The following is a 25,953-nucleotide window of genomic DNA, read 5'->3' as shown; positions in this document are numbered from 1 at the left end:
GGTAACACGTCGGGAAAACGAGAATCGGGCCCTTAGTAAATGACCCACATTAGCTCTGACAGAGGCACCAACTTTGTGGGAGCAGTCAAAGAGTTACAGATTCCTACAAACCTGGATACTGTCAGTGTAAACAGATACCTACGTGAACAGGGCTGCACTTGGACTTTCAATCCGCCACATTCCTCTCATATGGGTGGAGCTTGGGAGAGAATGATAGGCATAGCCCGTAGAATTCTGGACTCTATTTTCTTACAAGTGGGTACTGCCAGACTAACCCATGAGTGCCTAACTACTTTCATGGCAGAAGTATCAGCCATCATCAATGCCAGACCACTAATTCCAGTTACCAGCGATCCTGATGAAGCTGCCAGGATTTTAGTTCCCTCATTGGCCCATTATGTCGACTATATATATATATATATTAGCTTTTTTGTTATTGGGTTTTTTAGTAGGTTTTTTTTAGCAGGATGAGACGCTTTTTCCAGTGTTACTATTTTGGGGTTGGTATCCCCTATTGTTGGAAATGTATGAACACCAAAATACGGTGAACACCAAAAAAAAAAGTAAAAAATCCAGTACAGAATTGATGCTTTTTTGGAGGGAGTAGAAAAGCATCAATTCTGTACTGGATTTTTTACTTTTTTTTGGTGTTTTTTGTAGCCTAATAATCAGGCTATCTTTGTTCTATAGGTCATTATGATTATGGGGGTACCATACTTGAATATTTTTTCTTATATTTTACTAAATTTGCCAAATAATACCCTAATGTGGGGAAAAATCTATCAATTGTTCATCGCCGTCTTCCAAGTGGCATAACATTTTTACAAATTTTTGGCTACAGAGCTGGTTAATGGCTTGGTTTTTGCAGGGCATGTCGTACTTTGCAACAGTATCATTGTGGTGTACATATGTTTTTTTGATAACTTTTTAATGCATTTTTTGTGGGAGTAAATAGATAAAAATCATAATTTTTGGTGGGTTTTTCATTTTTTTTTTACGGCGTTCATCGCATGGGTTCAATAATTGTTTACTTTTATTCTACAGGTTGTTATGGACGTGGTAATACTATATTTGTGGGCTTGTGTTATGATTTAGTTTTTTTTGTGCATTATATTGTCACGGGAGACCCTGGCTCTGTAAAATTTAAAGGGCCAGTGCACCGATAATTGGCGCTGGCCAGCTGCCTTTACTGATAAATTCCCAGCCCCTTCTGTGTTCCCTGATGGATCTTTGTGTCACACAGCCTTAGAAAAAGCTTGTTCCTATGTCCTTTGCATTTATAGTGATTTCCCGTTGTGACCTTGATTCTTTTCCTGACTACGCTCCTCTGCTGCCTGCCTTGACCTATTGCTACGTCCCCGACTCTGATCCCATGCTGCCCGTCCTGACTTCCTGCCTGTCCCAGACTATGATTTATCCTAATGTCTGTGTACCTTGCCTTGGCTGCCACTACGGACAAAGTCGCACCTGTGGAACGACCTGGTGGTACCACGCCACAGCAAGTCCAACCCACTTTGCGACGGGCTCTGGTGAAAACCAGGTACCACTTAGACTCCGGTCCCAGATATCGGCTTATGTAATCATCTTCAGTGGTTCAGTGGGTCCACTACCCCTGGAGCCTGAAATATATGTCTCTTTATATGTTATGGGGCTTAAAGGGGTTTCCCCTAGCAGTGTTAAACTGCTACTTTTATTGGAACATATCGATAAAGCTAGCAAACACTGCACTACCAAAGCCTTGGAAGCCAGACCAAGCTTACAGAAGTCAGGCCTATTCATCATTGTATTTTCTGTATCTTCTCCCCTGGAGCGCCTCTCCCACACTGTATTGTTGTTCAATGAAATATAAATTCATAAATGAAAGGGGTTTTCCCAGGAAGGAAAGTTATGCTCTATCTTAGACCCCTCATCGCTCCATCAACTTAATGGAGCAGACGGGCACGCATGACTGTTCTGCTCCATTAATTGCTATGGAGCTGACAGAAATTGCCTAGCGTGATCGTGAGACCCCAAAAGAGAGTTAAAATGCAGTGGCCAAGCCCACTCCGACCGCGGGTGTTACTCGGAGATGTCAGATGTTACTCGTGTGAATCGTGCAAGCCTGCGCCGTAAGAGGTTAAGGGATAGCTGATATTTTTTCTTGTTGTTTTTTTTTTTTACTTAATTGTTTTTTTTTTCTTTACATTTGACTTTGTCCTACAAGGGGATGCTGTTATGAGATAACTTTTATCTCTTATCTCTACTTATGTAGTGCAGTATATTATTGATATATTACATCCTATATAAGATTCATCTATTAGGAGAGTCCTCCTGTCTGGTCTTATAGATCACTAAACTAGGCAGCCCTGGGGTCCTTCACTGGCCCCTGAGCTACCATGCAACACCTTAGGCGCCCTGCAATTGCAGTCACAGGGTGTTGATGGGTGGCTGAGGGAGCATGCTACCCTCTGCAACCACTTAGATACCACAGTCCATGCTCGACTGTGGTGTCTAAGGGGTTAAACACCCAGGATTGAAGCATTTACTGCTGAACCTGTTGTCCTTCAAACTTCTTCAAACACTGTGCCGTAGAAAGGCATCGCATCAGAAGAAGTACCTGTAATGACCGCCATAAAAACCCAATAAAATTAAGGGGTTAGTATATGTAAATGTATCCTTCATGCTGTCACCAGAGCTGAAGAAGGATGGCAGATACTATAATTATGGAAAGAAAATAGAAAAAAGTGTACAATCATAACACAAAAACAGATTAGAAAAAGTGATGCATATTCTAATCAGGTTTAAAAATGGCAACACATTCCCTTTATTTTCCTATTTCCTCCCAAATTCCCAATTTCTTTATTTTATTATAGATTCCAGCTGGTTTAACAAAGCTAAGATCAGAACTGTTTATATATCAGAAGCATTTTGACTGGCTGAAAAAATCGTCACATGTTGGTCGTCCCTTAGATCATGAATTTAATAGCATCTACAATCGGATCGACAAGCTAGTGAAAAAAATTGACTTCTTGGTAAGTACATACAACACTGTGCTTTACATCTTCATATGCAACACCCCTGCCACTGCGTAAGGCAGAGTGGTTGTGAATAAGCCCCTGTATCATTCGGTACATCTAGAAGTAATTAGCAGCAGTAGTTACTGCCTGGACAGGCAAGGGTTAACCTTATTGAATGTGATCATCCAATTACATGTTCTGATACACAACAATGTTAACTGGAGTGTGATTAGAGAGTGAGCCACCACCTGACCAGAGGGAGTAACAAGACCCCTGGACAGGAAGTGACAAGCTCTTGAATCCAGCTTCTGACAGAGAAGCATCTCTCAGAGCACATGCTCTGACCACAGGCCTCCTAGGTCTCAGCTCCCACTATAGAGCTACAGAGTGTTAGCCCACCTTCAGGGCTAACACTGAACCGTCACATGACAAAGCTGCAGCTTCCAGCATTGGACACAGCTCCATCCCAGCCTGCCTCTGCAACCAGGCTGGTGACCAAACTCCTGAGGTTCTCTTCAAGATCACTCCAGTATTGCCTTTGTACAGAATCGTTTGGCTTGTTGTTCCCGAATAAAGAACTGTATGTTACGTTTAAGCACAACATTGCCTCCGTCTGGTCCCTGCTATGGCTGTATCACTATCAAGGGCGCCCCATTCATCTACCAGGGACACATACTACAAACGCGAAGGGCTGCCCCAGGGAGAACCAGTACATCAGGCTCTCCCTCTATATCATTTCTTGCATACACCACCCGCTGGAGACCTGCCATGCTGTAGGGCAGCCCTTCTGTCCCCATACCAAACACCGTGACACTAGCGTGCATAGGCCGCAATCGCCAACCACTCCGGTATTCTGGGCCCCGGCTGTCTCCAGGCCCTAAGAAAAGGCTAGGCCCCGGTGGGGGATGTTGCAAGTGGTGTAACGAACAGTATTTCTACTTCTGTGCCTTATTCTAGCACTATAGACTGTCCTTTATTACAAATTTACTGTGCTGCCTAACCCTGCTGCCATCCGGTTTTAGGCCAAAGTCACTTTGTGCTTTTCCACATTGACTTTGTTACTGAACTTGCCACGTGCTGTCGAGCATCGCTCTAGCACTCCGGAGGTTAATCTGTCACAAAACTCTGCCAGCTCTGCTACATCCGGCGCTGCTGCGCCTGAAGCGTTTACCTCACAAGGCTGTGGCGCAGCACGGAATTCCAGCCCGCCAAATCCTCACTGGCGGGAACCCCAGAGGCATCACCAAGCCCCACCCATTGCGCGTGTGAAGGAGTAGCCAGAGCGTGAGCGGCCAGCAACGAAGAGGGTTAATCGTCCATCTTGGATTTCAGCGCAGGCCGCGCCTAAACCCGTCCACAGCATGCGCATCATCCGGAGTCCCGGCGCACGTGTCCTGTTACTTGAGGAGAGCACCGCTGTGCAACACCGAGCCTCTGATGCCTGCCAGACATTGGGAACGGAGTCCTTCGTGCACCGGAGCTGTCCTGTCACTGCGGCTAATCATGAGTGAGTGCCGCTGGGGAAGTTAAAGGGGGGTAGAGATTGTTTCCGGCTCACCTCCCAGGGAATAGTGAGTGTGCTTTAAAGTGCCCAAGTCCCCATTACTGGCCATCGCCCATAGCAATGGACATTGTGTATCCCTCAGCCCTCATTAGGCTAGCTCAATCATGTCAGCCCAAGACGAAGACAAGGAACTGGGGCAATTCCGGTCCTCCGGTCCCTTCTCAGGGTATCGGAGCATGTTAAACCCACCAGAGAGCCCCTTCAGCCCTGTTGCAGCCAGTGTCCCCGGGACTCCCACCATTATGCCCCTGACTATGCCCTACTATCTGGGGGCCCCTGGTTACCCCACTACGAAGGAGAATTACACACTCTCTCTGAATTCAGCGCCAAGCTGTTAGCTACCTTCGCCCTGTATCCGATCACAGAGGAGCAGAAAGTGGGCATTTTAACCGGGCAATTAAAGGGACCCGCTCACCTGGAAGTCAAGTCTTGGCGCCGAGAACAGCACCAGAATGTGGCCCAAATTCTCAATAGGCTGCGCAACACCTTTGAAAAATGTACTGCCTCAGAGTTGAAGCAGAAGTTCTTTGGAAAAAGACAAAAGCCTCAAGAGTCCCTCAGAGACTTTGCCCTCTCCCTACAGGAGACATGGAAGGCCATAACCTGCCTTGACCCCAAAGAAGCGGAAAACTCTGACCAAACCCTGAGGGAACAATTCATTAATGGTCTTGTTGATAGAAATCAAAGATTCTCAACATGCCCAGGCCTCCTTTCTTGAGTTCAAGGAAATTGCCATTGACATATTAGGGGACCGACTGCCCACTGGGCCGCATAAAGATTCTGAATCTGTGGATATGGAGGATACTGCTCCAGCTTGTTATCCAACGCAGCCGACATCACCGCCTCCCGCGTCTGCGGAAGTTGCTGTCCTAGCAGAACAGGTCACTACCCTGGCGGACACCATGAGTAAAATACTCGACCGATTGTCCCAGTTGGAAGTAACCGTCTCCTCCAAAAGGAGGAAACCACCAGAGGACTCTGTATGGTCAGAGCCAAACCGTGACTCCCCAGCCAAACCGCGCCCAAGGGAGGCAAAGTCTTTAAACACTTGGAGTCAGAAAGAACCTCGCCAGCGGTGCAGCTACTGCCGTAAATACGGGCATGAAGAGAATGGATGCCGTCAGTTAAACGACAAACCCTTGGAGCTATGGGACAACCTCCGAGGAAAGAGCCTTTAAGTCCCCGAGATGCCAACTGGATGCCCAGGTTCGTGGGGACCTGCCCCATGATTCATGTAACCATCGACGGAGTAACCCTACCGGTCTTAATTGATACCGGCTCTCAGGTGACTACCCTTCGAAGTGCTTCCTTCGAGAGATGCCGAAGAGGAGCATCCTTGACCCAGCCTCCCGAGGCTTACTTGAACATTATTGCTACCAATGGGAAAACCGTACCAATCCGTGGCTATTGGGAACCCACACTAACCATTAGAGACACCGAGTTAACCAGACAGGGCATAGTGGTGACACAAGTGCCCGAAGACTGTAACTTCTCCCTGGTACTGTGTACCAATGTCCTCCGCAACTGATACTCCGCAACTGAATGCATGGGCATTCAAGGTCAAGACTACTAGGCTGTGGTAGAACCTCTACCAGCTGACGAAGACCTGCACATTCTAGCCGCCAGGAACCTAGTCACTGTATCCAGAGGACAAGTACGCATCAGACTACTAAATGTGGGAGACTCCCCAGTGGACCTAGAGAAGATATCAAGCAGTAGCCACCCTCTTAAGTGTCCACCCTGAAGACTTAGTGGAAACCTCTCTGTCTGCCTCCTTACAACTGGAGGTGAAACACAGTGCTGAGGGTGAGCCTGCCAAGCAGTCCTGGTGGCAGTCCTGGTGGTATTACTCCTGTAGACCAAGTACAAGGTGTCCTGGATGTCGTCATGAACACTACCAGGCCTTCAGCAAACACCCACTGGATTTTGGGCAGACTACTCTGATCCAACATACTATCCCTACTGGCTCTCATCCTCCTATCCTCCTTCATAACACTATTTACAAGCAAACCCGGGGCACAGCCATGGGGACGAAATTTGCCCCGAGTTTCGCCAATATTTATATGGGCGAGTTTGAGAGACAGTTTATTCAAACCAACCCTGATTGGCGCAACAACATCATCTTTTATAAGAGATACATAGATGATCTCCTTATCATCTGGGACGGCCCTGAAAATCTAATCCCCACCTTTGTATCTTCCATCAACTCTAATGATTGGGGTCTAAAATTTACCCTCAGTTCCTCGACCACGGAAATAGAATTTCTCGACCTTCACCTCCAGGCAGATAAAGGTACGATCACGACAAAAACATTTTTCAAAAAAGTCGACACAAACAGTTTTCTACATTTCAAAAGCAATCACCACAAAAAATGGAAAGAAAACATACCATTCAGCCAGTTCCGCCGGATAAGAAAAAACTGTTCCGAAACCACCACTTTCATGGAACAAAGCCAAATCCTAAAGAAGAGGTTTTTAAACAAAGGCTTTCCGAAATCACTTGTCAACTCAGCTTATGAACGGTCTATGCAACTGGAACAATCCGACTGTCTGAAACCCAGGGCAAATGAAACTCTGGCAGAAAAGAAGTCTATGAAGGTAAACTTCATAACCACCTACAATAGCGGACACCGCCAGATCCACGAGATCCTCGGCAAACATTGGCCAATCCTACTCAACGACCCGTTCCTGTCCAATGACCTCCCTAAAAAACCAGGAATCATCTAGAGAAGAGCCAAAACTCTAAAAAACAGTCTGGCCCCCAGTAAACTACGAAGCAAAGTCCCCCAAAGTACAAGAAATTCTTTACTCCCCAAATTGACCGGGAGCTACAGATGCGGCCAAACCAGCTGCAAATGTTGCCTCAACATCTCAAACAAAGTCAAGACCTTTAGAAGCAACACCACAAATGAGATATTTCACATCAAATCATTTATGAACTGTTCCTCTGAATTCGTGATCTACCTTATGGAATGCACATGCGGTCTCCAATACATAGGTCGAACATCACAGCACCTAAGAACCCGTATAAACAACCATCGCAGCAACACTACCAATGGTTTCACTAAGCATAGTGTTTCCAGACACGCTCTCACGCATCACCAAAAAGACTTTCTAGCTTTTTCAATAACCCCAGTAGAAGCAATCCCTGAGGGGAGCGAACGACTTAATATACTCCGCCAGAGAGAAATGTTTTGGATCTTTAAAATTAATTGTCTGGTCCCGAATGGTCTCAATGAGTCCTTAGAAAGTAATTTTTAGAATAAAAGGAAAAGGGGGAAGGAGGGGAAGAAGGAAAAAAAAAAAAAAAAATCTAGTAAGCCACACCCCCATTTTTGGCGCTAGCCACTCCCCCATCAGTCTGTTTAAAGTGACCACACTCCCACCACACCTTTACAGCTCTGGGAAGAAACCTAAGACCTGAGCTTCTAGGTAAGAACCCCAGTCCCTCATTTATCTATTTGCCTCATGTTTCTCTGCATTGCATCATTTACTTTTTGTCTATATGACCACCAAATTCCATGAGCTATAAGTATTCCTTTGTTATCTGCCCACTTCTTTATTGGGATTCATCATGGACACTCCACTTTCCACATTCTTTTTATCCTGTCATTTGTATATATTCCTTTTTATATATTCATTGATATATCTATTGTTGTATCTATATTCACATTTATTTATTTGAATCTATAGTAATATTTACATTCATATTTATTTATTTTATATCTATATTTATTTATATTTCTGCTCAATTTCAATATATGCTTAATCCATTGTATTGGACTCTGTATCAAACTTAGTTGATGCTTTTTATGCAATTTTATGTTGACTTACCTATTAATACTTGTTATGTACGTTTTTTGTCAGTTTATACCATGCTATGATATCATGCAATGTTGTATCTACATCGCCCTGACACTCTATGGGCATTTTTATATGGATTGCTTTTATTTTTTATTTTTAATTTCTTGTCCTTTATAAACACACATTGTACCTATATATTTTTTTAGTCTCTCCTCACTTGAAAAAGGAATCGCCGCTGATTCCGAAACGCGTTGTGTTACCGAGACACCAATAAACAGTTTTGTTATGAAGTACTCTCCGAATCACTTTTGACTACCAGTGTGCGCCATAGTGACAATCACCCCATCATCCCATCCTCCTATCAAAGAGAGCTACCGGCCCATACCTCCAGCCCGTTACCAAGAGGTGAAGAAGCAGGTGCAAGAGATGAAGACAGCCAATGTTATCTGGGAGAGTCACAGCCCATGGGCTGCCCCGCTGGTCCTTGTGAAAAGGTGGATGGAACCCTTTGATTCTGTGTTGACTATAGGAAGATCAACAATATCACCCACAAGGATGGCTATCCGCTGCCTCGAATCGAGGAATCCCTCGCAGCCCTAGGGTCAGCTGCTTACTTCTCTACCTTGTTCGGGCCTGTTCGAGATCAACAAAATGCCTTTCGGCCTATGCAACGCCCCAGGCACGTTTCAGCGGCTAATGGACAGATGTTTGGGTCATTGGAACTTCGAGACTGTCCTTCTGTACTTGGATGATATCATCATTTATTCCAAGACCTACGAAGAGAATCTCCAACATCTGTCTGAAGTCTTCCAAATCCTGAAGGTAAAGCCGTCCAAGTGCCATCTATTGCAGCCTAGCGTAAAGTACTTTGAACATGTAGTGAGTGCTGATGGAATCAAGCCAGACCCAGATAAAATTGCAGCTGTCCATAACTGGCCTACCCCATCTACTATCCTGGACATCAAGAGCTTCTTGGGATTTTCCAGCTACTACAGGCGATTTATCCCGAAGTTTGCCCAGTGAGCAGCTCCTCTGCAAGAACTCTTAAGGGGAATGCCAAAAGAGGGCCAACAATCCCAAGCAGCCTTCATGGACAGCAGAACAAGAAACAGCCTTCCAAATGCTGAAGCAAAAATTAACTGAGCCACCAGTGTTAGGATACCCAGATTACAATCTGCCATTCATACTCTACACCGATGCCAGCAATCAGGGATTAGGAGCCGTACTATCCCAGCTTCAGAATGGAACTGAAAGGGTCATAGCCTACGCCAGCCGTTCACTCCGAGAACCGGAACAGAACGACCAGAATTACAGCTCATTCAAGTTGGAGTTTCTGGCGTTAGTCTGGGCTGTGACTCAAAAGTTCAAAGACTACTTAGCTGCTTCTTTCTTCACTGTCTTCACAGACAACAACCTCTTGGCACATCTGAATACCGCCCAGCTTGGAGCCCGGGAGCAGCGATGGGCTTCCAGGTTAGTGAACTTTAACTTCACTATCAAGTACCGGGCTGGCAAGACCAATGACAATGCTGATGCTCTGTCCCGTCTCGCTGATCAGTGGGAGGGACCCTCCACGGATGCTCAGTGGGAAGATGTGGAGATGGCAGTGTTTTACGCCCGGTTTGTGCGCCAAGAGGCCCAGAGAGTCTACTCCTTAACCTCAGACGCAGTAAAATCTACCACACCAGAAGAGTCTGTGCCACCGGCAGAAAAAGACCTCTGGATGAGTCTGCAGCTGGTAGCCGAGCCATAGGAGAACTTATGGACTATCTCTCTAGTGGGCGAGTGCCTGAACGGATTCATCGGAGGAGGGCCGATGGAGAATTGTCCCAATTGTGGCGCGAGAGGAAGACTCTGAGTATGCATCACTGCCTGCTGAAAAGGAGTACTCTGGATCCTATCACCTATGACCGACTGTACCAGATTGTGATTCCCTGGAGAGATGCCAAGATAGTCCTGGATATGTACCACAACCAGTCTGGACACCAGCACTCAGAAGACTGAAGCTACCTTCCGGAAGCGCTTCTACTGGGTGAACATGAAGCCCGACATCGAGATCTGGTGCCGGGAATGCCCATCCTGCGCCATCGCTCGAGGAGAGCGACAAAATCAAAGGGCCCCTCTACATCCCATTGTGAGCCAACAGCCTTTGGAGATCTTGGCTCTGGATCACGTGAAGTTGGAGCCCAGCAGATCCGGTCACACTTATGCCCTGATAATAATTGACCGCTTCACCAAGTTTGTGGTCGCAGTACCAGTCAGAGACTTGTCCGCCAGGACCACCGCAGCGGCCCTGTTGAAGAGCTTCATTCTCCCTTATGGCTGTCTGGATAAAATCCTTACGGACCAGGAAACTGCAAGTGTGTACCCTCTACGGCTGCAAGAAGCTGAGAACCACAGCTTGCCATCCTCAGGGCAATGGGCTCTGTGAGAAAATGAACCAGACTCTCATCAACATGCTGAGAACCCAGACCCATTCGAAAAGGGCTGATTGGCCGAAGTTACTACCGGAGCTAGTATACCTGTAAAATAATACCACCCATTGCTCCACAGGATACACTCCCTACTTCTTGATGTTCGGGAGACATGGCCATCTCCCTGTAGACATGGCTTTGGACATGGAAAACCCCGATTCCCAATCTCTACTCCTTCAGACTGATTGGGTTCAGGAGCATTAGAGGTGTCTGGCGGATGCCAGAGAAATTGTGGATCTTCGGGAGGAAGGAGCCCGAGACAAAAAAAAGAGAGACTTTGACCGCAATGCCTGTGCTGAGAACGAGTGTGGCTGAAAAACAACCATCTCACCAGTAAGTTAGATGGGCGATGGGAGTGTGAGCCATACCTAGTTAGGGACAGTCTCTCCCCTGAAGTCTATGAGATTTCAAGAGGAAACCGTCCATCCCTCTGGGTACACCGGAACTGGCTGAAGAGATGTCTGCATTCCTTCACCCCTGTGTCAAGTCCTCTGACCCCAACTTCAAGTCCAAGAGCCCCATTTTGATTGTCTCTTCTCCAGCGAGAGTTACTCCAGAGAGGTCATCATCCCCGCCGCAGTCTCCAATGCTGCTGCCTGTGGAGGATGACCCTGTCCCAGAACCTATTGCCCCTGTCGTCTCTGAGGAGCCTGCGATCCCTACTCCAGTGCCTGATTCCGGAGAGGACAACGATTCGCAGGAGTACCAGCTGTCCCAACACAAAGATCGGAAGCCGAAGGCCGTCTGCTTTGCCGATCCAGAGGTACTCACTGCTACTGACTGCAACTCAGATACTGAGTAACCCCTGATGGGCTGTAGCCCTTACCAGGTACTGTAAATATATTGTATATATGGCTTTGTCTGCTACTCCCAGTTGGGCTGACCGCCCATATACCTCTTAGAGCCAGAGACTTTCCTGAGACTCTTTCCCCTATTTATTTATCTCAGTCAAGAGACTCTCCTTGAACTGCTCACCAGTATTATATGCTATGTTAGCACCAACCTCTGCTGAATCAGAGATATCCACAAAGGATACTGTCCCTTTGCATCCAGAGGAGACCCTTTGCTTGCTGCACTTTTCCCCACATCAAGGGCTGTGCCCAGAAGATGGACTTTTCCTCAAAAGCCTTCTGAGAGACTTTTGCCAGTTACTACAGGGAGAAGTTGCTAATGACTTTAGTGTTGCACTAAATGCTCTTTATTTGCAGGAATGGAACATTCTTTTTGCATTTCCTATGCCTTTTTCTCCACAGGAAAATTGACATTTTGGCACTTTGCTATTGCTACCCTGAGTAGCCATCCCCATGTAACGTTTGTAACGTTCAAGCAATGTACCCATTGAGCTGCTAAAGCCAATGTGCGTTATATAATGTTTGCACAACTGTCATTTATTGTCAGTAAGTTTGCACCTAACATTTTCATAGGCTTTGCAGGTGATAGTATGACTGTGTTGGACCGTCTTTTAAATACTGACCGCAAGCTTACGCCTAGAATCTGAGCTCAGTCATTGTGTGGCTTCTGTAAACTGTGGGTCCCTAGGGAACCGGGGGTGTTTACTTAGAGACACCTAGATGTCATACACACAGGGTAAGACTGTCAGACGGCAGTTAAAGTGTACTGTATGTATTGCACGTACATAAGTGTATTGCTATTTGTCGCCAAGGAAGAAGAGTTTTCGGACAAATAGTCAGGCCTTGGTGCAAGGAATGGACTACAGGACATGACACCACAACTGTCACATATTCATTGTATTTAGTATACCTAGTCCGACACCAACCCAACTACCTGTCCCCAAGACCATGGGCGGTTTCTCCCCTACACTGCACATAGCCAGCACTTCTCCGCAAGTGCACATTTACCATCTACACCCCTACATGCTGTCCTGTGTGTGGACTCATCTGGTCCATAGCCGAGCCGTGGGCGGTTCTTTCAATTGCCCCGGGGGTATGCAACACCCCTGCCACTGCGTAATGCAGAATGGTTGCGAATAAGCCCCTGTATCATTCGGTACATCTAGAGGTTATTAGCAGCAGTAGTTACTGCCTGGACAGGCAAGGGTTAACCTTATTGAATATGATCATCCAATTACTTGTTCTGATACATAACAATGTTAACTGGAGTATGATTGGAGAGTGAGCCACCACCTGACCAGAGGGAGTAACAAGACCCCTGGACTGGAAGTGACAAGCTCTCGGATCCAGCTTCTGACAGAGAAGCATCTCTAAGAGCACATGCTCTGACCACAGGCCTCCTAGGCCTCAGCTCCCACTATAGAGCTACAGAGTGTTAGCCCACCTTCAAGGCTAACACTGAAACATCACAGGAAAAAGCTGCAGCTTCCAGCATTAGATACAGCTCCATCCCAGCCTGCCTCTGCAACCAGGCTGGTGACCAAACTCCTGAGGTTCTCTCCAAGATCACTCCAGTATTGCCTTTGTACAGAATCGTTTGACTTGTTGTTACCGAATAAAGAACTGTAAGTTACATTTATGCACAACATTGCCTCCCTCTGGTCCCTGCTATGGCTGTATCACCATCAAGTGCATCCCATCCATCTACCAGGGACACATACTACAAACGCTAAGGGCTGCCCCAGGGAGAACCAGTACATCAGCCTCTCCCTCTATATCATTTCTTGCATACACCACCCGCTGGAGACCTGTCAGGCTGTAGGACAGCCCTCCGGTCCCCATACCAAGCACCGTGACACTAGCGTGCCTAGGCCGCAACCGCCAGCCACTCCGGTATTCTGGGCCCCGGCTGTCTCCAGGCCCTAAGTAAAGGCTAGGCCCCGGTGGGGGATGTTGAACATATATAACATTTGGTAAAATGGTGCTTAAAGAGGACCTGTCACCCTAAAAAAGCTCTAGGAGCTGCTTACTGAGGTAAGTAGCTCCTAGCCCTTACCCTTATTAATATCAGTGTACCACCGAAATTTCCCCCCTTGCACTGCCTCAGTATAAGTTCTCATACCTTGGCACCACACCTGTCAGAAAATTGGAGACAGGTTTTCCTGTGTCACTCCCATACAGGTCACATGGTAATGACCTCATCAAAGGCCCTTTACCATTTCCAGCTATTATCCAGGTAGTGCAGCGCAGAAGCCACAATGAGCCATTGCCTGACACCTGTTCCCTCAGCTCTCTTGAGCAGCCCCCGGACCCCCCCCTCCCCATGCGGGGGGCATTGCGTACGAAGCCGATGTGAATTTTTTTAATAAAAATGTTCAATTTTCACCTGGTGCTGAAGTTGACTAGAACTGGGGGCAGCAGGGGAGAACCAGAACTGGGGGTAGCAGGGATGAGGGAACTAAAACTAGGGGCAGCAGGGGGGGACTAGTACTGGGGGCAGTAGGGGGAGACTAGAACTGGGGGCAGGAGGGGGTCTAGAACTGGGGGCAGGGGGGCGGGCTAGAACTGGGAGCAGGGGGGGCGTGCTAGAACTGGGGGCAGGAGGGGGGACTAGAACTGGAGCAGGAGAGGGCTGAGTGAGGAGAGAGAGAAGACCTGGGGGGCTAGGTGTCTGGGAGGGGTGAAGAGCAGTTTTATAGTAGTTATATTGTAGTACACAGGGGACGGTATTATAGTAGTTATATTCTTGTACATAGGGGGCAGTATTATAGTATAAAAACAAATCTGCACAAGGGTCAGCTCACCCCCATCCACCTGGTCTGACGTTTAGCTGCAGGTGCACATAGATTTACTATGGGTTTAAGGGTAAACCATTAGAAGAAAGTACTTCCGGCACAGTTCCACAGTAGATGAAGTACAGACAATTTTTTTTTATTGATGAAGGTAAAATACATGCATGTACATGAAAAACGACAAGCTTACCTACGCGTTTCGGCTAAAGAGCCTTATTCATGGTCTAAAATCCTAACCGGGTGGTTGTTTTTTAAGCAATGTCATATAGTCACGTGAGGTAGGGAAAAACACCCCCTCCCATTTTTTTTTCCTTGTTCAAAAACAATTAAAAAAATGTAAATAATAAATAAGAAAATAATAGGATAAAAACATGGGAAACCGCAATGCATACATAGGGGCTTATTTACTAAGGGTCCGCGGATCACATTTCTGTTGGACTGTTCATGGTATTCAGGATTTGCGCTGCTGGGACAGGTATTTAGAAGGGGATTGTGTCGCATGTGATCGGATTTTGGCGCAGTGGCGCCAGCTTTCTGGCGACAGAAATCGGGGGGCAGTGGCACATGCAGGATATCGGGCGCACGATCTTAGTAAATATCGTCACAGTGCATTGTCGTTGGACAATGCAATTTTTAGGAACTCCTCCGGACAGGTAAGTAACTATGCCCCATAAAGCTGAAAATGGTGAAAACAGGAATACATATATAGTTCCCAAGGTAATTGTAACAACCTACAGTTGAACATATTGTCCCCTTTACCATAGAGGCATGATATCTGCATTATATAGCATTACGATATAGGACCAAGTATAACAATACATAAATGCTACACTCTAATATGAACATATAGGTCCCATTTAAGCAAATAATTAATGTTGTGATATCCACAGTATATTCTAGAAGCAAGATAAAACAGCAACCCGTCATGATGTTAATTAAAATCCTATGTAAGTAACCATATCTGGAGAAAGGTATAGATTACAGGACCACAGAAATCATCAGATTAAATAAAACTATATAAATACGTAATATTCAAACCGAAATGAACATCCAATAATTTCCTCCTCTAACTAGAGTGTGAACTCTCTGTATTCCTCTTCAAGCAAACCCAATGCTAGATTTTGCATTCTTTTCTTTAAAGTGGCGTGAAATAGCTGAAATGCCCACAGAATTATTAGATATATCAGAAAGATTCCATCTTATCCAAACCTTAAGTGGTCCTGTGGTGTGTCCAACATATTGGGGGTCATTTACTAAGGGCCCGATTCGCGTTTTCCCGGCGTATTACCCGAATATTTCCGATTTGCGACGATTTTCCCTGTATTGCCCCGGGATTTTGGCAGCGTGATCGGATTTTGGTGCATTGGCGCTGGCATGCACGCAACGGAAATCGGGAGGGGTGGCCGAACGAAAACCCGACGGATTCGGAAAAACCGCCGCATTTAAAAAACCGAAAGTGTCGCGGAGCTTGCACTTACCTTCATCCAGGATAGGCCGGTGTATTTGAGTGCGTTCCGATGCTCTTCAGCACAGCAGCACCACCTGGTGGACGTCAGAGGAACTACCTTAATGAATCCCGGCCGGACCCGAATCCACCGCAGAGAACGTGCCACTGGATCGCGAATGGACCGGGTAAGTAAATCTGCCTCACTGTTTAGCATATATGGTGCATTCTGCAACATATACACTCACCGGCCACTTTATTAGGTACACCATGCTAGTAACGGGTTGGACTTCCTTTTGCCTTCAGAACTGCCTCAATTCTTCGTGGCATAGATTCAACAAGGTGCTGGAAGCATTCCTCAGAGATTTTGGTCCATATTGACATGATGGCATCACACAGTTGCTGCAGATTTGTCGGCTGCACATCCATGATGCGAATCTCCTGTTCCACCACATCCCAAAGATGCTCTATTGGATTGAGATCTGGTGACTGTGGAGGCCATTTGAGTACAGTGAACTCATTGTCATGTTCAAGAAGCCAGTCTGAGATTATTCCAGCTTTATGACTTGGCGCATTATCGTGCTGAAATTAGCCATCAGATGTTGGATACACTGTGGTCATAAAGGGATGGACATGGTCAGCAACAATACTCAGGTAGGCTGTGGCGTTGCAACGATGCTCAATTGGTACCAAGGGGCCCAAAGAGTGCCAAGAAAATATTCCCCACACCATGACACCACCACCACCATCCTGAACCGTTGATAAAAGGCAGGATGGATCTATGCTTTCATGTTGTTGACGCCAAATTCTGACCCTACCATCCGAGTGTCGCAGCAGAAATCGAGACCCATCAGACCAGGCAACGTTTTTCCAATCTTCTACTGTCCAATTTCGATGAGCTTGTGCAAATTGTAGCCTCAGTTTCCTGTTCTTAGCTGAAAGGAGTGGCACCCGGTGTGGTCTTCTGCTGCTGTAGCCCATCTGCCTCAAAGTTCGACGTACTGTGCATTCAGAGATGCTCTTCTGCCTACCTTGGTTGTAACTGGTGGCGATTTGAGTTACTGTTGCCTTTCTATCAGCTCGAACCAGTCTGCCCATTCTCCTCTGACCTCTGGCATCAACAAGGCATTTCCGCCCACAGAACTGCCGCTCACTGGATGTTTTTTTTCTTTTTCGGACCATTCTCTGTAAACCCTAGAGATGGTTGTGTGTGAAAATCCCAGTAGATCAGCAGTTTCTGAAATACTCAGACCAGCCCTTCTGGCACCAAGAACCATGCCACGTTCAAAGGCACTCAAATCACCTTTCTTCCCCATACTGATGCTCGGTTTGAACTGCAGGAGATTGTCTTGACCATGTCTACATGCCTAAATGCACTGAGTTGCCGCCATGTGATTGGCTGATTAGAAATTAAGTGTTAACGAGCAGTTGGACAGGTGTACCTAATAAAGTGGCCGGTGAGTGTATAGTATTCACTGTATTGCAATTTATGTATGATTTGATCAAGAATTCCTTATTAGTAACTGATGACCTAAACGTAGCACCTGTACTAATACACCCACAGACCGTACATATTCTGTGGCCACATTTATAACAACCAGGATGATGCAGCCATGCTGGGTTTTTTTTTTTGTTACTCTGGAACAACGATGGTGAAAGCTGGGCACCAAGAGAAGGTGCCGCTTCAGTACTGTTCTAATACCTTCTATAAGAATAGAATCAAGACTTGGACCTTGTCTTAAAATAGATTCTTAATTATTGTAACAATTGTAGAGATATGTCTGAACTGTCTACTATATATCGTGGAGAAGGTTTTTTTATAAATACATTTTTATTAACATGGAAAAGAGAGAAATTTTTACAAAGATTTCAGATCACAATATATATAAAAGTTTTACAAAAATTCTAGATCATCATATAAAAACTTTCATAGCAAACAGAATACGTATACATGTTGCCATTTCAAATACCAATTATCCGAAAGGGTGGCATCAATTTTGTGCCATTCCCTATAAGTCCCTCCTATCAAGAACCTGGTAAAGTGTTCAAATTCCTTTGAAAGGAGAGAGTTTAAAAAGTACTAAGCTTATCTTCTCCACTTCTTCCTAAATAGAGGATAGTTCTAGAATCCCCCCACGCCCACTGACAGAGAAAAGGAGAAAAAACCAAAAAAAAACCAAAAAAACTTAAACTTTAAAATTTTTACCGACAACCACAAACTCAGCGTCAGTTTAGAGCCAAAACGGCCACAATCTGTTCCATTTTTGCTCCTTTTTGACAAGGACAAGTTTAGATTGATTTTTTTTCTTATTCTTTAATCTTTAAAGATAATTTCCACCAATTCTCTTCCACCAAGTCTTAGGAGGGGCAGTATACCCCCATTTACGAGCTATAAGTGTTATTGCTATATTCATTAATTTTGCGATCAGATTTAGATATAGATTAGCTATTGCTTGCTCCTCAACCAAACCAAAAAGAGCTGTAACCATTGATAGGGGGAGTTTGATCTTAAGAGTGTTATTAATTCTCCTAAATACCCCTTCACAGTAACTCTTTATTAACTCTTTATCGCTGGGCAGGACCTTACCGTATGTACAAAATCTGATCGACCGTTTGACATTTCCAGCACCTGGATTCCTCCCTCAGCTTCGTTCTATACCGTGTCATTGGCGTGTAATACATTGATGTATAATGTTAAAGTGAATTATCCTGTGATTCCAGCTTAAGGAGCACTTTTTTGTGTTCATGTGAATAATGTCCCATCTATCTTTACTCAGTGATCCTATGACACTTTCCCACTTATTTTTAGAGTTATGTACAAAACCCTTTGAATAACTATCCCTTAAAAATCTGTATATTTTAGATGTGATTTTGCTACCGTGCACCACATTCTTAACAAAAGATATACAATCATGTGATTCTATCTTAATTACCTTAATATGTACATTGTGTTTCATGGCATATCTCAATTGTAAGTATCTAAGCCAATCTCTCCCTTTTATTCCGTGTATCCTTTGCATCGCTGAAAAGGATATAAACTGTCCGTCAAACATAATTTGTGATATGTATCTAATACCTAACCCCCACCAAAAGTATCTATCAGGTAATTCTTGTACACTGATCAAATTGGTATTAAACCATAATGGGGTGTCATGTAAATAGCCATTCACTCCCAAAATCTTCTTAAGGGCTATCCAGGACCTTATCAGAGTTCCACCTAGAGTGTATTTGTGAAAAATCTCTCCTTCTATTGAGGAGCCCTCTAGGAACTCAAAAATGGTTTCTACTTTATCTTGCACCATTTTTACCAATTTAATCATTAGCGAATTCTCCCTCCATCCTACTAGGCGCCCAATCTGGGCGGCCAAGTAGTACCCGCGAAAAAAAAGGCATACCCAATCCCCCTTTACCTATAGGTCTGTAAAGGAAGCTTATCTTCATCCTGACTTTCTTTCTTCCCCAGATCAGATCATTTAAAATTGCCTCAATCAATTTAAAGTAGGATTCTTCAATCCAAACGGGTGATGCTGATAAAAAAAATATAGTATTTGTGGGAGGAGGATCATTTTTATTAGTCCAATCCTATCCGCCCTGGATAACGGCAGTTTATTCCAACCTCCAGTTCTCTTTCTCAATGTACTAATTAAGGGAGCTAGATTTAACCTATGATATTCTTCCAGCTCTCCAGATACCTCTATACCCAAGTTTTTAAAATTCTTCACACAAGCTAGCGTAACATTATCGGCCACCCACTCTTCCACTAACGGGTCTAGGGCCATCACAATTGACTTATCCCAATTGATTTTCAAACCTGAGGGTCTACCAAAGTCCTCAACCGATGCAATTGCGGCTGGTATTGACACAGGGGAGTCCCGCAAAAATATAGCCAAATCATCAGCGTATAAGCAAATCTTGTCTACAGGGCCCACACATCCTCCACCCTGTATCTTAGAATTGTTTCTTATTTTAATGGCAAGTGGTTCAACATATATTGTGAACAACAGCGGCGATAATGGACACCCCTGTCTCGTCCCACGTCCCACGTCCCACTGAAATAACTTTGATTCAGTGGGTTCTATACGGATTCTTGCTGTGAGAGCCTTGTACATACATTTAACCAAACCAATAGAGCGATCCCCCAGTCCAAATTTTTTCATTACTTCCCAAAGAAAACCCCACTCCACCCTGTCAAAGGCCTTAACTGCGTCCAGTGACAGGATGGAGTGGAGTTCCCCTTCACCCAGGTCGATGGCCAAAAAAGCAGCTGAATACAGTCTCCTGTACTTCTCCCTGTTATAAACCCGTTTTGGTCTCTATGTATGATCTTTTTTATAACCTGGGGCCATTTAACATCTGACATAGATCACCTGATATTTTAGGAAACTATATCTCTTCCAGATATTCCTTAATTTCCCTGATGTTAGGTGTCTTTTTAGATGTGTACAATTGCTCATAAAAACTTGCTATAGTTTGTAATATACCCTCCTGATCATTAACAATTTTTCCATCTTTCCTCCTAATTGCTGTAATAAAGTTCTTTTTATCGGATTCCAGAATCACATTTGCTAAATGTTTCCCTGGTTTACCCCCCTCAGTGAAGGGAATTTGGGATTGAAAAAAGATTTTATGCTGTGCCTTTTGGTTCATAAAATCTTTAAGAGCCTATGCACACAACAATCACATTCTTGCTGACTATACTGAATCCTAGCCTGTCTAATTTTCCTCCGGTATACTCCCCCCACATGAAATTTCAAAGCATCCCATACTGACCCATAACCTGCAGTACCAAAGTTCTGCTCCCAGAACCCCTGTACCTCCTTCCCAATATCAAGGTGATCTTTAAGGATACAAATACAATATGGGTTAAGCTTGAATCTTTTATATATGTGTACTGTTGATTTTAAAATAATCATAACAGGGGCGTGGTCAGATATACTAATATTTTCATATACCATTTTACAAATCAAGTTAAAGAAGGCAAAATTGGACAAGCATAGGTCTATTAGGGATAACGTCTGGTATGAGTGGCTCATACAGGAGAAAGCTCTTTGATTCCCGTATAATTTCCGCCATACATCAATCCAGCTTAATTCTTCGCAAAGCGAATACAATCTTCCGCCTGAGGTATTTCCTGGTGCTACAGCCCGGGTTAACCTGTCCTTCAAACCATCCATCAACAAGTTAAAATCTCCCATTACCATCAAGGGACACTGGTCCCAAGGTTCTATAAATTTCAATAAAGCATAAATTACCTGAAGGAATATACACAAATGCCAAAATGACTTCTAAGCCCTTCAATATGCCATGCAAAAAAAAACTAATTTACCATCTTTGTCCCTCAGAGTCCTTTATTTCAAAATCTATATCTTTATGAATTATTACAGACCCCCCTCTAGACATTGTCAGTAAAGGGGAAAAAAAGAAAAAAAAAACCCTCTGCCAGGGGGATAAATCCCTCCCCCCACCCAAACCCCACAATGACTCGTCTCCACCTTCATCTCAACAGGTCTCTAACTCCCCCAGGTGCCACCCTCCTCTCCCTCAACCCCACCACTTCCCCATATAGTTTTCCTACTAAGTACATTATTGAGCCCACCTTTATTACAATCCCTATCATTTTCTTTCTAAGGGCTCTTTTTGCCACAGATGGTCCAGCCAGCTCGCCACTTCCAATGCAGAGCTGAAGAACCAGCTTTTCTCTTGGTGTATAACCTGGGGGAATAAAAGTGCATATTTCACTTTTCCTTCAAGTAATCTTTTCTTAACCCCTTTAAAGCTTGCTCTTTGCAATTGGGTTTGTTTAGAATAGTCCGGATATATAGCCAACTTAGCTCCATCAATGGTCAGATCGGCAATGTCCCGACTCTGGCTTAGAATGTAGTCACGATCTTGGGACCTTATCATTTTTGCCAAGATTGCCCTGGGCAAAGAATCTGGAGGGGGTTTCTTAAAGGGGATTGTATGAGTCTCTGAATTCCGAAAACCTTTGAAAAGCCATCAGGGTTGAAGGTACCCTGTAACCATTTTGTAATCCTATTAATCATTTCTTTGTCAGATTCACCTTCCAGGACCCCCACAATTCTAATATTTGATCGTCTAGATCTGTCCTCCAGATCTGTCAGTTTGTCCTGCCACTTTTTATTTTCTTTTTTGGTGGAATCTATAATTAGCTTCATGTTTTTATATCCTCTTTCATGCCTTTGCAGCTATTTACCACCCCTTTTGTTTTTCCCCTGATTTTTTTTTTTTTTTTTTTTTTAAATTCCGTTTATTAATGAAACAAACAGCAAATCGATATATAACATCATACATCATATCAAGTACAGTCAGTGCATGTACATTTTGACAGATATGTGTCTCTGAATAGATACAACAATAAAATTACCATGTGGAACCAATTCGCATGTCTGTTTCTTTTTTTTTTTTTTTAATTATTTAAAAAAAAAAAAAAAAAGTAAAAAGAGAAGGAAACAGGAAACATTGTATATAGAATGCCAGCCCAGTAGGGCTCTAGGAGAGCTAAGCAGAGGGTTATAGTAGGGAAATGGAGAACGGAGGGGTTTGGGTGGGTATAGGGGGTGCTAAGGAAGTAGGGGAGGGGGTGTCCGGTGAGGTGTGGTGGGGGGGGAGTGGAAAAAGGAAGGGGAAGGGTAGTGAAGAGGGGTGGATGATGAGAGCATGTCTCTCCCAGGAGGAAACCACCGCGCTTCAACCTTCAAAGTAGTGCCCTATATTCAGGGGATTGCTTAAATTGAAGCCATGGCGACCATGTTTTGTGAAATTTCTCATAGGTGCCATTCACGGAGGAGGTAAGGTCTTCCATGTGCATCAGGTCATTCACTTTCGCCACCCACATAGCCATGGTTGGCGGCGATGTTTGTTTCCAAAGTATTGGAATGCATGCTCTTGCGGCGATGATAAGGAAACGAATAAGAGATTTTTTATACCGTTGTGTGGACATGTCACAGTGATGGAGTATGAGGAGGGGGGGTTCTAAGCTAATCGTTTCTCCACATAGCACAGTCAGCGTCCTCCCTAGTTCTTCCCAAAATGTAGACAGTATCCTGCAAGACCAAAACATGTGTAGGAAGGAGCCTTCCTCTTCACCACATCTCCAGCATGTGTTAGGTACTTGTGGGAAAATGGTATGTAATCTGGTGGGGACTCTATACCATCGTGCCATCAGTTTATAGCTCGCTTCTTGGTATCGTGAACTGATGGAAGCGGAATGACAGAGTTCAAAGATCCTATCCCTTTGTTCCTGAGTCAGTGAGATGTTCAAGTCATCTTCCCATTGTCTGAGATATAGAGGGCCTGGGTCTTCAGGAATTGACAGGAGACAGGAGTAAGCTAATGATAAGGTGTGTCTCAAGCCGTTTACATTGCCGCAAAGACATTCAAAAGTGGTCTTTCTCCCTGCATATTGCTCGCACGGGGGTAATGAAATCAGGTAATGTCGTAGTTGGTTAGTTCTCCAGACTCCCAAGGGGAGAGGGTCAGTCAGTGCCGCTAAGTCTGCGGTCGTCATCCAAGTCGCGTCTCTGATGAAGTGTTCCGCCCTGGATCTCCCAGCTCCTCTCCACTGTCTGAAAACAGAGTCACTCAAGCCAGGGGGGAATTCTGGACTACCGAGGATTGGGGTGAGGGGAGATGTCAACGGTAAGAGTCTGTCACGTACTAGTTTTGATTGACATATCTTCAGTGTGGGACCTATTGTTGGATGGCATTTCAGAGATGTCGTTTTAGAGGACTCTAACCAGGGTAGGACTTGTAGCGGTAACTGTGCAAAGGATTGCTCAAGATAAACCCAGGGTTTAGAGGTTTGGTTGCAACACCAGTCTAGAACTCTCGCCATGTGGGCAGCATTGTAATAGTTTCGAAGGTCAGGGAGTCCCAAACCACCCGACCTCTTGGGCCTGAACAATGGGGAACGGCCTATTCTTGCTGGTTTATCTGCCCATACAAATCGGTGCTGGAGAGCGTTTAAGGAGCGGAAGAAGGCTACAGGTAGATGGATGGGGATAGCCTGAAACAGGTACAATAATCGTGGGAGGATATTCATCTTGAAAATGGCGCATCTCCCGAACCATGAAAATAGTCCCTTGGACCATCTGGAGCAATCTCTTTGGATATTCTGGAGAATAGGTGGAAAGTTCAATGCGTATAATTTGGCTAATTCCGCCGGTAAGTGGATACCAAGATATTTTATACTTGTTGGGGCCCATTTGAAGCTAAAGGAGGCCCGCAGTGTTTCCACCAGGGAGGTTGGTATGGACACGTTAAGAGCTTCCGATTTCGACCAGTTGATACGGAAATTAGTCAAAAGAGAGAAGAGGTCTAACTCTTTCATGAGATTGGGTAGGGAGACCTGTGGATTTGAGATAAAGAAGAGCAGGTCATCTGCATATGCTGCAATTTTTTGCGTGGAACCTCTAGTCGTGATGCCAGAAACATCCTGACTATTGCGAATCCTGCGTAAAAAGGGTTCTAACGTCAATACGAACAGTAGAGGGGAGAGGGGGCAGCCCTGACGCGTGCCATTTTGGATGTTGAAGCTGTTGGAGAGTAGCCCATTCACCCGGACAGAGGCGGACGGGGAGGAGTACAGTGACAACACCCAGGAGAGCATTCGATTACGCAGGCCGAAATGTCTCAGTGCCTCAGTCATGAAGGACCAATTGACTCTATCGAACGCTTTCTCAGCATCTGTTGAGAGAAGCATAAGAGGGGTTTTCTCCAGTCGTGCCTTATATATCAAATTTATAGCCTTCGTAGTGTTGTCTCTGGCTTCTCTCCCTAAAATAAAGCCCGCCTGGTCCGAGTGGATGGTCCGTCTCAAGAGGGGGGCAAGTCTTGTCGCCAATACTTTAGAGAATAGTTTGAGGTCTTGATTCAACAGTGATATCGGTCTGTAATTGGAGCATAGAGTAGCATCTTTGCCCGGTTTGGGTATGACCGTAATTGTGGCCTGTAGTGTCTCCCTGGGAAGAGGGGTGCCAGCAGCAACCGCATTAAAAGCTGCCAACCAGTGGGGTTCAAGTTGTTGTGCCAGTATCTTGTAAAAAGGTAAGGAGAAGCCATCCGGGCCAGGGGCCTTACCAGTCTGTGTCTCTTTTAGGGCGTGCCTGAACTCTATGTCCGTTATCGGGGCTTCAAGTGTCTCTGCCTCTTCATTTGTTAGTGTGGGTAAACCCGATTCTGTGATATAGGATCTCATCTTACGCCTGAGGTCTTCCCTAGATCTTTGAGATGTCGGCTGTTCTAGGTTGTACAAAGATTGGTAGTACTCTCTAAAAGTGGCTGCAATGTCTCGGTTAAGATGCAGAGTCGTTCCTGTCGGGGAGGTGATTTTGGGTACAAAGGTGTGGGTTCTCTGCTCTCTCAGGGCTCTGGCCAGGGTCCTACCACACTTGTTGCTATATTCATAAAAGTGTCTCCTGCATTTGGCCAGGGTGCCTTTGGCTTTGTCAATGAGCAGGGTACGTAGTGATTCCCTGGCAGATAACAGGGCGGTCCTAGTGTCAGGGGCAAGAGTCCTCTTGTGTAAGAGCTCTAGTCTCTTGATTTGTTCTAGGAGGTCAGTTATAGCTTGTGTCCTCTCTTTCTTGCGACGGCTACCGTGTGTTATCAGGATGCTACGGGCGTTGAACTTATAGCCCTCCCATGCAATGCAGGGGTTAATCCCTTCTGTCAGAGTTCTGTCGAAATGAGAAATAATTGAGCTCCTTAGCTCTTCTAATACTAGCGGGTCCTCTAGGAGGGAGGCGTTGAGTTTCCACTGCCATTGAAAATCTGAAGGGTTTGGGAGTGCTATGGTGATGGAAATCAAGGCATGATCAGAGAAGGTGATGTTATCTATTGTGGCCCTTTGGAGTAGTCCAAGGTCTCTGTGTCGTAAGAATAGGTAGTCTAATCTTGAGTAGTTGTCGTGGGTTGAGGAATAAAAGGTAAAGTCCTTGTCCGAGGGGTGGAGTAATCTCCACGTGTCCATTAACTGATGCTCATGTAGGGTGCTCCTTATCCTGCGCA

The 25,953-nt window shown here is 45.1% G+C and overlaps 1 protein-coding gene across 1 annotated transcript in view; it reads left to right on the top strand.

Annotated features, from left to right (window-relative positions):
• Positions 1–25,953, top strand: part of IL11 (interleukin 11) — a 234,760-nt gene that overhangs the window by 197,772 nt on the left and 11,035 nt on the right. Inside the window, exon 4 of the mRNA XM_072113513.1 lies at positions 2,853–3,011. Coding sequence (XP_071969614.1) covers positions 2,853–3,011 — 159 coding nt within the window. The remainder of the gene's footprint in view (positions 1–2,852; positions 3,012–25,953) is intronic.

This window comes from Engystomops pustulosus, chromosome 6, assembly GCF_040894005.1.
Source record: "Engystomops pustulosus chromosome 6, aEngPut4.maternal, whole genome shotgun sequence".
Classification (NCBI taxonomy): domain Eukaryota; kingdom Metazoa; phylum Chordata; class Amphibia; order Anura; family Leptodactylidae; genus Engystomops; species Engystomops pustulosus.
The sequence above is the reverse complement of the archived record's forward strand: the minus strand, read 5'-3'. Positions and strand labels throughout refer to the sequence as shown.